Below are 13,432 nucleotides of genomic sequence, written 5' to 3'. Positions count from 1 at the left end.
CTGGGCCATCTCCATGCCTGTGACCTCTGTCATCCGTCACAGATGGAGAACTGTACGCAGCCTGCTGTCATCACCAAGGACTTCTGCATGGTTTTCTACTCTCGTGACGCCAAGCTACCGGCCTCACGCTCCATTCGCAACCTGTTCGGCAGTGGGAGCCTGAGGGCCACAGAAGGGTGAGCTCGCTAGGGTGGGCGGGGGTGGGGGGGTGGGGGAACTTATGCTTTAAAGATGAGAGCCCACCAGAGGGATGGGAGAGGACTGCCTCTTCCCACCCTGGGCATAGCAAAAACTCTGTTGGACTGGAAAACAGCCTCACCCCAGCAGACTGACACTCCTGTGCCAAGAAGCCCCTGAGCTCCCCAGCACGGGCTGCTGGAGTGAGGACCAACCGCCCACCCTCCAGCTCCCTGCCCTCAGTTGCCCCTGCCCTCAGTGGAAGCACACGTAGTGGACATGCATCACGTCAAGCAAGGACGAGGGAGCCCTCTATCTCCATGGGAAGTAGAGAGGCCTACAGACACCAGCCTCCCCACGGGCGCCCTGCAACTCTACCCCAGGAATTTCTGCCCTTACGTCTGCCTGCAGCTCCCAGGAGAAGCTGAATTGAGTGTGTGTATGTGGGAGTGAGTTAAGGGACACTGAAAGGTCCAGGGAAGTTGAGTCTCAGACTCTGGACCATCCTCCCCAATTCTTGCTGCTTACGATAGCTTCAGAGGGAGGGCCTGAACTAGAACCATGGGGGCAGAGAGGCCTCTGCGGCTCAGTGCAGGCCACTCATCTACCACACGGGCCAACTCTGGACATAGACAAAAGGAAGGCCCTTGGGGATCAGGACTCAGTGGCCATCAAAGCCCATCTCCCTGAAAGAGCTGTGCTGGTGACTTTGGCATCATAAGAACAGGAAGGCTTCTCTGTAGGGTGTGAGGACTTCAGGGAACTAAAGATGCCTGGTGCTGAGTATAGCAAGTCTTTCTCTGTCCCACCAGCCAGCTCTCAAATAACCACACGGAGACTTATCATTCATTATGAAAGCTTGGCTGGTAGCATAGGCTTGTTTCTAACTATCTTCTATAACTTAAATTAACCTATTTATTTTAATTATTAAATTAACCCATCTATTAATCTCTGTGCTGCCATGTGGCTCATGGCTTGTTACCTCATCTCCTACCTGTCATGCTTCCATGTCCCCCCACGATTCCTTCTTCCCAGCATTCTCTCTGCCCAGAAAACCCTGCCTAGCTATTGGCCATTTAGCTTCTTATTAAACCACTCACAGTAACAGATCTTCATACAGTGTAAAGGGATATTCCACAACACCTAAGGATCTGGGGGAGGGGGGTGCAAATGTGTTCATGTCTCTGTGTACCTCAGCTCCCCAATCAGCTCCAGCTTCCAGAAGGGCCATTTAGTTCACAAAGCTGAGGTCCCATGGGGGTCTCGATCTAGAGCTGAAGACCAGCATGGGGACTACAGCTCAGGATGTGACCCACCACACCCTGAGACAAGCTACCTGCCTTAGGCCTGTGATGAGATCTGTGCCCAGAATGCCTCAGTGGTGGTGATCTGTCCCCATGTGCTTACTAATGATGTGGCCTCTCCCTCTGCTCCCTCAGCAACCGGGTGACCGGTGTGTATGAGCTCAGCCTTTGCCATGTGGCCGACGCAGGTAGCCCAGGTAGGAGACCGTCTTGACTACTCTCTGCTGGGGCAAAGGGCAAGGGGCAAGGGTCCCGGGATGCCTGGCTTGCTTAGCCTCCACCACTCTCCTTGGCTTGACCTCTGCTAAGTTGGGAGCCTCGTGTGCAAAGTGCAAGTGTTTTCTCTCCAGCCTCTAGAGTGTTCTCAGATGGGAGGGCAAAGAGGAGGAGTCAAGTTTGCTAGCTGCTCTGGCCACCTACGGCATAGTCACATGGGAGGGGGACTGCTAGACAGCCTCCCGTGGGTGAGGCCCAGGGGAGCCAGGCTTGAACCCAGAAAGGAAAGAACTTTGGCGGCTGATGGGAGAAGCCTGACGTCTGTCAGAATGCTAGAGTGTCGATCCCATGCAGGGATGCAGCGCCGGCGCCGGCGCGTGCTGGACACGTCAGTGGCCTATGTCCGGGGTGAGGAGAACCTGGCTGGCTGGAGGCCTCGGAGTGACAGCCTGATCCTGGACCATCAGTGGGAGCTGGAGAAACTGAGCCTCCTACAGGAGGTGAGCGTGGGAGCCACTGGGGACCGAAAAGCAAGTGCGGCTAGCCAGCTGTGACCCAGAATGAAGCCCAAGTGAAGCCAGGGAACCCGCCCTCGGGAGCTGCCACTGCTAGTCTAGCCACAGGGTGCACATGGGAAGCGGGATCCAGAGGCATAGTCCCCTAGTGCTCCCGGCAGGGCCCGTGAGCCTCGTGGGGACGGCTAGCTATGAAGGAGACCGCGAGGCTTGTCTGGAACTTCTGAATCCTGCCAGCGGTGTATCCCTCAGGTTACCAGCCATAACCCGGGCAGGGAAGACTTCCCCACGCTTTACCAGAGGACCTTGCTGCTGTGCAGGGCGGCTGGCCACCTACTCTGGCTGCTGCCATCTCTCACCGTGGCCCCCCTTACAGGTGGAGAAGACGCGGCACTACTTGCTCCTACGGGAGAAGCTGGAGACCACCCAGCGGCCTGGCCCCGAGGCGCTGTCCCCAGCCTCCAGCGAGGACTCGGAGTCCCGCAGCTCCTCAGGTGCCTCTTCCCCACTGTCCGCTGAGGGTCAGCCATCGCCTCTGGAGGCCCCCAATGAGAGGCAGAGGGAGCTGGCCGTCAAGGTAGGCTGGGCTGGTGGGTGTTGTGGCCATGGCAGTGGCCCAGCCTGGTTTGTGGCCAGCTTCGGTCTGAGTCGCCAGGAGCCAGGGGGTGGGGGGTAGGGGCCAGCTAGTCCCTTGCCTGCTACCTCACCCCACTTTCCTCTCCTTCAGAACCCTCGGCTTGAGGCCTTTTATAGGTTCCTCCCCAGCAGTGACTTGCCATCTCATGAATCCCTGAACTGCTGGGGAGCTAGCTCCCTGCCTCCAAGCAGAGCCAGGCCACTTAGGGAGGCCTTGTGTCTCTAGGTGATGCTAAGTCCTAGCCTTCCCGGAAGCAGAGTGTGGGAGTGCTGCCCCCTCAGTCCGCTGTTCTTCAACAACCCCCATCTGACAATGTCTGGGACAGGGCGGATGGAGGCCCCATGCTGCCGCGGGTGCGGGTCTAACCGTGTGTTCTCTGTCGACAGTGCTTACGACTCCTCATGCACACGTTCAACAGAGAGTACACCCACAGCCACGTCTGTATCAGTGCCAGCGAGAGCAAGGTAGGCACAGGCCCCGGGGCCCACCGTCATGGGCGGCCCTGGTCTTGCTGGGCAAAAGCAGGGAAGGTTTTCTTGGGAACTTCCCTCTCAGGGCCCAGTGAGGTGCCTCACAGCTGAACAGCTGGTTCCCTGGGCCCGAGATCTGAGGAGGCTGGCGTGTGAGTGAGGACCTGACCCGGCCCGGCCCAGAGCACGTGGTGTCTACCCAGGCCCTGTCTTCTGCTCTCTTCCTAACCCCTTGACATTCCCCCCGCCCCATGGGACCCTCGTCCTGCAGGCTCCTACCAACTCCAGAAGCTCATGCCCCACCCCAACCCCCATAGCCTCTGAAGGGGGAACCCACCTGGGTCAGGGCAGTCTGAAGCCCTGGGAGAAATAGCCGGGACTGTGTAGGAGTTAGAAGAAGGCCAGGAGTACAAAGATAAGGAGCACCTTGAGCTGGAAAAAGCAGGAGTGAGGGCACACTAAACAGAAGAAAAAAATGCAGACCAGCCCCATCCTCCTCGAGGCCCAGAGGTCCACCTGAGGAAGACTTTCTGTGTCCTGCAGCTCTCTGAGATGTCTGTCACCCTGATGCGGGACCCATCCATGTCCCCTCTGGGTGCAGCTACGCTCACCCCCTCCTCCACTTGCCCCTCTCTGATTGAAGGACGCTATGGTGCCACCGACGTGAGGTGAGTGAGCTCTGTGCTGGTGGGGGAGGGCAGAGGCTCCAGGGCAGGGTGGGAAGGAAACCCCGCCTCCCGGGATGCTGAAACCTCACGGTCTGGTTGCTAAGATTTCTGGCTATTGTCGTTCTTTTCTTTAAAGAATGCTTTGGACTTTCCAATTAAAAAACAAAACCAGAAGGTATGGGGCCTCCGCTGGTCCTCAGCCACCTTGGCCCGTCCTGGTCGTCTACTGCACCAAGAACGCGGAGCCACCGCTGAGCAACAGTGGCCATTTTAGAGAGGAAGGGGAAGCTGTGTGGGCTTTAAACAGGGCAGAGACCGGAGAATGTCCTGAAGGAGGGGTGGCGCCTCCCCAGCATTTCAGAGCCTACCCTGGCTGAGCGGCTGGTGGAGCCTTCTCACCCAGTCCGGCGGCCCTGGAGCCAGATGGACTCTGAACCCCAGGAACTCCTCTGGAGGACTCAGCCAGACAGTCCCTGCACTTTTCCCTAGCAGCTCTGAGGAGGGCGTTCCCAGGGAGCACCAGGCCCTTGAAGGACCCTGGCGGAAGGCAATGTTACCTTCCATTTCTAGGACCCCCCAGCCCTGCTCCCGGCCCGCCAGCCCAGAGCCGGAGCTCCTGCCGGAACTTGACTCCAAGAAGACTCCCTCCCCTACTGGAGCAGCAGAGGCAGACAAGGAGCCCCAGCGCCTGCTGGTCCCCGACATCCAAGAGATCCGAGTCAGGTATGCAAGGTCTTTGCCTCGATCAGAAGCTTTCTTTCTTTCTTTCTTTCTTTCTTTCTTTCTTTCTTTCTTTCTTTCTTTCTTTCTTTCTTTTTTTTTTTCAGTGTTTCTCTGTGTAGCTTTGCGCCTTTCCTGGAACTCGCTTTGGAGACCAGGCTGACCTCAAACTCACAGAGATCCACCTGCCTCTGCCTCCCAAGTGCTGGAATTAAAGGCGTGCGCCACCACCGCCCGGCTATCAGAAGCTTTCTAGCAACAGGCACTCAGCCCTGTGTGCAGGGCAGAGCTTGGGGGACCCCTTACCTGTGTACAAGGCAGACAGGCCCCTCTGGCCCTTGGGAACAGAGCAGGTAACCATCAGAGAGTAGAGGGCAGGTGAATGGGGCAGAGATGGGAACCTAGTAGACACTGGGCACGGGGCAACTGCTCTGGGACTTTAGCTTTTTTTTCTCCCAAATCTCCCCACTGAAAATCGGGGAATTATCCCAGGTATGAGTTGGTAGTTCTGTTCTGGATATCCCAAGGCAATCTGTCAGCTACCCCTTCACACCTGTCTCCTTCCTTCCTGAGGACCTAGTGCAGGGTAACAGAGTGCGGGCCCCCCTGTGGGCTCCCCTATCCCGACTGCCCAAGGTTCCTGAGCCAACCGATGTGTCTCTACCTCGCAGCCCAATCGTCTCCAAGAAGGGGTACTTGCACTTCCTGGAACCGCACACGGCTGGCTGGGCCAAGCGCTTCGTGGTGGTGCGGCGCCCCTACGCCTACATGTACAACAGCGACAAGGACACCGTAGAGAGATTTGTGCTCAACCTCTCCACTGCCCAGGTGGAGTACAGCGAGGACCAGCAGGCCATGCTCAAGGTGCGGCCAGGGCCCAGCTCAGATGTACTGGGTCCGCCCCGGGGGAGGGGGGGCGGGGGGTGCCCACTGTTGCCTCTTCGGCTGTTAAAGCCCCTGACCTGTCCTGTCTGAGCCTCAGCAAGGCTCCTGGTAACCACTATTGGTGATTGATAGCAAGTATTGCCATTCACCCATGCAAACGGTCAACAGCTAGGTCCTGTCCTGGGGTCCCCGAGGACCCTGGCAGGTGAGGCAGAACCTCACAGCCCCCACAAGCTCTCTTGCCCGAGGCATTGATCCACAGCCCTCCACAAGCAAACAGTGCCCTAAAAGTGTGGGAGCCAGCTCCTTGCCGCTGGTTAGAGGGAAGGTACTCCAAGACTGTGGAAGGAGGCTCCAGTGCCCACTGGATATTTTATTCCCTGTGGTGAGAATTATATGAACCTAATTACTGCACACAACCAGCCCAGAGGGCACAGATGAATGGGGCACTTCAGCCAGGGTCCCGGGCTCATAAAGGTCAGAGTCATTCCCCGGGGAGACAGAGCAGCATGAGCATAGAACTGGAACAAGTTTCCAGACCTCAGAAGCTTCCAGAATGGAGCTGCATGCCTATGTGATCAGGACAAAGCATGTGCTTTACGGAGAAAGCAGCCGCCCCCACGCCCAGGGGCTGCTGTGCTGTGGAAGGTTGGCCTTCTCTCCCAGCCGGCTCTTGGTGTGGGATGGGAGTGACCCTGCCACCACGGAGCCTGCTCACCGGCAGCTTCCCTCTACAGACACCCAACACCTTCGCTGTGTGCACGGAGCACCGAGGCATCCTGCTGCAGGCCAACAGTGACAAGGACATGCACGACTGGCTGTATGCCTTCAACCCGCTCCTGGCTGGGACCATTCGGTACGGGCTAGGCGGAGAGACGGAAGGAAGAGGAGACATCACGTGGAGAGCTAGCCTATGTCCGACCCTCCATGCTCTTGGGGCTGGGGCAATCTTGATCATGCTGGTATCTAAAGTGGCAAGTCCACGGAGTCCGTCTGATAGTCAAAAGGGATTTATTCTGGGTTAACGCACAATCTGTGTAAGGGAGTTGGTCACAGGATCCAGGAGGGGTGGGGCGTGGTCCAACGCGGTTCTCTGGAGAACTCTGCCTTGGTCTGCAGTACCAGCATCCAGCATCCAAGACCACGAGGTAGCCAAGAGAATGAGTGTGTTACACATTCCAGGTCTAAAGGGGTCCCCCCCTTGGCCACGCCCCCCCGGAGGGGGGGCAGGTACCTAGCAGTTACCTGCTGCCTACTAGGGGTGGTGTTTCAGGGTAAAGCGCAGACAACCACCCCTACCTGTACCTGCTTCTGTGTCCTTATTGCTAATGCAAAAAGTCGGTTGGAAGACTTTCTGAATGGACGGATCTAATGGATGGATCCAGGCCCCTCTGGGGGGACCCCACCTCTCCCATATCGCAGACTTGATGAAGGACAGTGGGGAGGGCTGAGGTGCCCTCCCAAAGCGCTGATGTATCGGATATCAAGTCTCCACGAGTCTAAGGGGCTGAAGAAGCCGCGTGGCTATGGTGTGGTGTGGGGTCTGCTGAGCTGCCCCTGGCTGCTGGAGGGCCCCGGGGGGGGGGGGGGGGGGTCAACGCCTGACTCTGACTGCAGCATCTTTACCCTCACCCTTGCAGGTCCAAGCTCTCCCGGAGGAGATCTGCGCAGATGCGGGTCTGAGCCGAAGCCTTCCGGACATCCAGTGGCCCAGACCACTCCCCTGTCCTTCTCATCTGTCCCTGTCATCTGCCACTCAGCCCTTCCCCCACCAGGGGACACCTGTGCTGGGCCCAGCAACCCCACCTCTGGCGGGAGGCCTATGCCACATGACGAATTGTGCCCCCAGAGGTTGTGTGTGTTGTTGTTTCTTCCAAAATTGCTCTGGTGGGAAGTTCGGAATGCCAGGAAGGTCAGAGGGCACAAGACCCAGGGTATTGCCGCTGTTCTAATATTTTTTTAAGCATAGACAGACTTATAATTAATATACATTAGTTAGTGGCGTTGAAGCAGTCCTCTGAGACATTAACTATAAGACTGTGTTCTGTTTATAAGTATTTATTTCTAATGCCTCCAGGTAGGACTGTAAGGTTCATGTGGAGCTCTCCCCAACACCCTGCCTCCCCCCCCCCCCCCCCCCCCCCGCACCCCAGCCTAGGCCCTGTTGGTTCCCACGTATGTCTCCAGCCTGCTAGGAGCAGAGAGGAGGAGTGTGAACAGCCACGGCTCCTAACAGCTGGCACAGGGGTGCTCCGCCCTGGCCAGTTTTGTCTGAGATGCACCCACCAGGGTATGTACGTAAGGGGTCTGCAAGTCCCGAGACTTAGGCAACTCAGAAGGTGCTGTCTGCCGCTTCTGAGGGAACAGTTCCCAAGATGGCGCGCTAAGGGTGGTGTAGGCAGCTTCCTTCAGTCCCGGAGTGGGGAGGATCAGATGAGGTGTACGGAAGGTCAGCCCCTGCTAGGCAGTGCAGACTGGCTCCAGCTGGGCTGTGTCCAGGCTGCTGGGTAAGGTGGTCGGGTTTACACAGGGCTTGGGGGTCAGGGCGGGCAGAGTCCACTGGTGTTCAGGATGAGGTCTCTGACTTTAGCCTTGGGTGTCGTCGTCGGTGAGAAGAGGGGTGGATATGTATCTTCGGGAAGGTTCTGTGATCAGTGATCCCTTACAGTCTCTGCCCAGCGGGTAGAGCGTCTCTGTCAGTCTCAGCAAGAGAACTCAACGAGTGATGTGTGTCCTTGTCAGGCAGATGAGGGTGACCTCGTGGTGGTCTTGGCAAAGGGACTCTCCCCTTTTGCATCTGGGGGAATTTCCATACCACGGGCCCATGTGGAAAACCAGAAACCAAACCTCAAGCCCCCGGCGCCCACCGGGAGCAGTTACACTCAGCTACTTCAGGTCTCTCTCACCACCTTGACCAGCCCCTCCCCCTCTAGATAAACTGCTGGGTCTGAGCCCCCTGTCAGCCCAGGCTGTCTCCACATGTCCCCACATGACTTGGCATGGATATTCTTAAGACCGTTCACAGCATCTCTACTGACTGGAGAGCCATAAGGGAAGGCTCTGGTTTCGAGGTCCCTCCTCAGCGTAGTTATCGAGGGCCCTGCCCTTCATCCAGGTGTCAAGATTCAGGGTGGTGCCAAGGTTCCCACCGGCAGCAGTGTGTGCACCTGCCAGCCAGTGTGAGCCCTGCTGAAGCTGAGAATTCACTGTCACTGGGGCCAGGTGCCATATGGGTGGCCACCATCATGCTTGGCCCAGCCTCATCCCTAGGACCCGAGGTAACAGTCCTTAGCATCAGGTCTCAGGAAACCCTATCTTTGAAATGTAGGATAAGACTCGCTTCTAAGAATCCAGATCAAGATGTCCACCCCAGACCAAAATTAAACCATAACCAGAAACCAGGTGACCTGCGCTGTCCATTGTGGACCTCAGAGGCAGGAGACTGAGATACAGAGTGGAGAGGAGACATCTGGGTCCTTAACAAGCTCACTCTGGCACTCATGAACTGCTCAAAGAAGGGAAAGAGCGAGTTACTGAAATTTCTTGGTTCCCAAGAGAGAGCCACACAGCCACACAGCTCCCAGCAGGCAGAGAGGCAGTCAGGCCTGCCATGCTCGCTCAGGTCAGCCAGCCTGAAGCTGAGGCCTTGGAAGAGTCCGGCGCCACCCAGCATGTGGGTGTCTGAGGCCAGCCAACCTACAGAGCACCTGTGCCTGGGTCAGGTTGTAGAAAGGTTAGGAACTCTAACCCCCCCCCCCCACACACACACACACACACACCATTCAGGGGCCATTCCATTTCGGCCCAATGCTATCCTGGTATTGTTTGGGAACCAAAGAGGGGCTCCCTGCTTTTGTGGGAGGCCCCGAGTCAGAGCCTCGTAACCAGAACTGATTGAGCAAGAACTCCATCCACAGCGCAGGAAACCTGATTTCTTCATGCCCTTCCTACCCAAAACTATCATGTCCGCTGAAGGTCATTCATCTGACAGCGAGACATGGAGGGCTGACTTGGAGACTGGGGGTGGGCTCATGTCATCAAGAAGTCTTCCTAGCTGAAGCTTCTTTCCTGCTAAGTGCAGGGAATGAGATGGGTCCAGAAAAACACTACCACAGTTTGGTTCTGATACTTGATGCTTCCCGGCTGTAACCTCAATTTTGTTTGAGATAATCATCTTTCCTGGAGAAGGTGGGCTGCTTTGGCATCCTAGGAGAACCCAGGGCTGGGTTATTGTGAGACTCTGCTAATGCCTGGATAACACATCTAAGACCTCCTGTCCTGCTCCAAGCAATCATGCCAACATATCATTCAACACACACACACACACACACACACACACACACACACACGTACTAAATTGCTCTCCTCATCTATTTCGGCCCCTGGACACCCCTGGGTATCTTGGGATTACTGAATATGGCTGATGTTACAGATGTGAACAAGGCTAAGATGTTGATCCTCTGCTCCACCCGGCCTGGGGACCTCACAAGACACATTCCTTTACCCCTGGGTCTGGAGCCATGCAGTCCCCCCGGATGGACAGATGCTGTGGCTGACCTGAGTCTCCCCATGAGCCCGGACCTCCTGCAGTTTGTCTATCCTGAGGGCTCCCCTGCAGCTCAGAGGCTGTGTCCCTGACTTGTACATATGTGATTGCTGTGGGCACCCCCTGGCCCCCCGTGTCGTGACCACCTGACGTAATGACTAGTATCCTGCTGTTTACACCTGAGTGTTAGCTGTAGCCTCCTGTACTGTTCGTGTGCACTTAGGGCTCTGTCCAATTAAGAAATAAACGTGGCTCTCATGCAACACACAACCATTGACTTATGTCTCTGTCTACCGGCCGCAGCTGAAAATGCTCGTGGGCACATTTATCCAACCAGAGGTGGTGCCGGCCCCTGGTGGTGTGGAAGGGAGGAGGTGGCTTCTTGGGGGTCAAAGAGGCAGATAGGAGAGAGCTTTGAGGGGTTAGAGGTGCATGGGGGTGCCAGCTCTGAGCCCACCTGCCCCCCTCAGTGCTGACTAAACCTATTCCAGACTAAACCTGTGGACCAGGCTCTAGGCAGCTGCTACTCACGCCTCCCTCAGCAGCCTTTTGGGTTGTGGTCCCTCAGAACCTCTGACCCTCAGGGCCAGGACCTGATGGGAGGCTCTCACTCACAGGGTCCTGCTCTTTTGATGGGCTGAGAGTTTGGGGTCCCCATCTCACTGGTGATTGATTCATGGTGAGTCTTGGGCTTCGAGAAAATGAATAGACAGTCCAAATGCATATTGGCAAGTCAAGAGCCCAGCGCCTCACTCTGGCGCTCATCGCTTTTCCTCACATTCTCTGGTGATTGGCTAATACAGAGCCGCACAGTTTCTGGGCAGAAATGAAACTTTAGCATATATTTTGATTTCAAGAAATGCTGATCCTGTAGGAATTTGAATTTCTGCCAAGTGGCTTCTTTACATTTCTTTTTAAGTGGAGTTTTGTCTTATTTAACCCTTTGAGAGGAAAGATGGTCCATTTTGCTTCTGTTTGTCATGGGAGGATGGGATCTGTGTGGCTACAAGTGTTAGCTGGTTACCTCCAAAGGACACCAGGTTGGCTGGGACCCTGGGGGAGCAGAGATGTTCTCTGGAGTCTCCTGTGGTGCCACCCTCTGGCTGCAGATGGTATTGCACCAGCCTGAGGTGCGACTGTATCAGTCTGGAGTGTGGGAGTGTGTTGGGTCTCAGGCCTGGTAGGCTCTAGGCTTGAAGCCGGTGGAGACCAAGAAGGCATCAGAGGGCATGGGCTAGACTTGCTTCCACTTCCTGAGCCGGGTCACCGTGTTATATTCTAGCCCTGAGCTCATTTGGCCTGGCTAGCCTGTGCACGTCCCAGTGTTATGAGACTAGATCCCTACCAGGTGCTCCAGATTCCCAGAAATGTAACATGGCCCTGAGACGCTCAAGCTCCGGAGAGCTATACTGTGACTGGGTCACTCCAGACTGAGGGCTCGCTTTGAGGCCACCGGCACCAAGAGTAACAGGTGTTTTCATAGAGTAGGGCCAGCCTGGGTCTGGAGTCAACTCGGGCTTAGCGCAGGGCCCTACTCCTTAGGATGGGTCTCAGGATCCACTTGGGCCCTGGCTTCGGGGGCCTGACTCCTGTCCACAGAGGATCTGAACCGAATCACGCTCTCGCCAGCCCGAGTCAGGCTCTGGGATGGCAGAACAAGGGATGCAGAGAAGGCAAAGGGCCCAGCCGGGGCAGACGGGAATCAGGGGCCGCTGTTGGTTGGCTGGGGTGACCTGAGTAGCTTGGGGCTTGGGAGCGGTGATCCCAGGCTCTTCTGCCCCGAGTGCCCTAAAGGCTATGAAAGCTTTAGTCTAGACTCGTGCAGGGCACAAGGCAGATGACCTTACAGCCAGGACTGACAGTGGCCTCCCTCTGATTTAGGGTGAGTGGCTACGGCCGGGTACTCTGGCAGTAGAATCAAAAGAGTCGAGCACTGTGCCTGAGAGGACTGCCCACCAGGGGCCTGCATGGAGGAACCAGCATGGACGGGGCTGTGGCCCAGGAGGAGGAGGAAGATCCATGGGATACAGGGTCACAGTGCTCAACCGTTGGACACCATCTGGGAGACAAGTGGCACGAAACACCAGAAGACAGCCACACAGGAGGTGGCACCAGCTGCCGAGCCCGGGGTCATCCCGTGGCCGTGCGGCCTGACTCATGGTTCCACTCCTAGGTATCCAGAGTCTGTTGGCGGTCACTTAGCATTTGTGGGTGCCCAAAATGGAGTCAGGGCTGGGCAGAAATGACACAGGTTTATCCTTACAACTGGAATGTACATTCATTTTTAAATTTTACATTTTCATTTTCATTTATTTTTTTTTCAAAAAGCAAAAAGCTTATACCAGACCCATGTGGTATATGCAGCCCTAGGCTAAGCCCTCTGAAAATATGAACTCACCTCCTCCTCATCCCAAGCCACAAGGAATCTGCCAGACTCAGATTTCTGTCTTGGTTCATGTCCTCTTTTCATTTTAAAAGAATTAAGCAATAATGCAAACTTGTTGTAGGGCAGTTTTCAGAATGTGAGTCATGGCAGATTCACGGGGAATTGCAAACAACAACAAACTCACCACACGCAGTAGAGAGGCTGTGCTGTGTCTCCCCTCCCAGTCCATCAGATGTTGCAAGGTCCGTCTCAGCGACTAGAAGGGAGAGACCCTGCAGAATGCACCCACTGGGACAGAGGACCTCACAGGCTGAGCACCAGCCAGCCTGACACAGCCCCTTCCCCCCAGCCAGCCTGACACAACCCCCCCAGCCAGCCTGACACAGCCCCCCCCACCAGCCTGACACAGCCCCTTCCCCCCCAGCCAGCCTGACACAACCCCCCCAGCCAGCCTGACACAACCCCCCCAGCCAGCCTGACACAGCCCCTTCCCCCCCAGCCAGCCTGACACAACCCCCCCAGCCAGCCTGACACAACCCCCCCAGCCAGCCTGACACAGCCCCCCCAGCCAGCCTGACACAGCCCCTTCCCCCCCAGCCAGCCTGACACAACCCCCCCAGCCAGCCTGACACAGCCCCTTCCCCCCCAGCCAGCCTGACACAGGCCCTCCCCCCTGCCAGCCTGACACAGCCCCTCCCCCCCAGCCAGCCTGACACAGCCCCCCCCACCAGCCTGACACAGCCCCTTCCCCCTGCCAGCCCCTCCCCCTGCCAGCCCCTCCCCCACCTGCCAGCCTGACACAGCACCCCCACCTGCCAGCCTGACACAGCCCCCCCACCTGCCAGCCTGACACAGGCCCTCCCCCCTGCCAGCCTGACACAGCCCCTTCCCCCCCCAGCCAGCCTGAC

General features: G+C 56.8%; 1 protein-coding gene across 16 annotated transcripts in view; it reads left to right on the top strand.

Moving 5' to 3' along the window:
- Positions 1 to 10,408, top strand: part of Kif1a (kinesin family member 1A) — an 89,042-nt gene extending 78,634 nt beyond the window's left edge. For all 16 annotated transcript variants that reach the window (XM_076549660.1, XM_076549659.1, XM_076549658.1 and 13 more), the window contains 10 exons: positions 43 to 176; positions 1,617 to 1,678; positions 2,052 to 2,197; positions 2,589 to 2,789; positions 3,236 to 3,313; positions 3,863 to 3,987; positions 4,558 to 4,710; positions 5,379 to 5,571; positions 6,330 to 6,448; positions 7,233 to 10,408. In XM_076549660.1, coding sequence (XP_076405775.1) covers positions 43 to 176; positions 1,617 to 1,678; positions 2,052 to 2,197; positions 2,589 to 2,789; positions 3,236 to 3,313; positions 3,863 to 3,987; positions 4,558 to 4,710; positions 5,379 to 5,571; positions 6,330 to 6,448; positions 7,233 to 7,275 — 1,254 coding nt within the window. In that variant the 3' untranslated portion in view covers positions 7,276 to 10,408. The remainder of the gene's footprint in view (positions 1 to 42; positions 177 to 1,616; positions 1,679 to 2,051; positions 2,198 to 2,588; positions 2,790 to 3,235; positions 3,314 to 3,862; positions 3,988 to 4,557; positions 4,711 to 5,378; positions 5,572 to 6,329; positions 6,449 to 7,232) is intronic.
- The last annotated feature ends 3,024 nt before the right edge of the window (positions 10,409 to 13,432 follow it).

This window comes from Peromyscus maniculatus, chromosome 13 (genome assembly GCF_049852395.1).
Source record: "Peromyscus maniculatus bairdii isolate BWxNUB_F1_BW_parent chromosome 13, HU_Pman_BW_mat_3.1, whole genome shotgun sequence".
NCBI classification, from domain to species: domain Eukaryota; kingdom Metazoa; phylum Chordata; class Mammalia; order Rodentia; family Cricetidae; genus Peromyscus; species Peromyscus maniculatus.
This window is presented reverse-complemented; position numbering and strand designations above follow the sequence as displayed.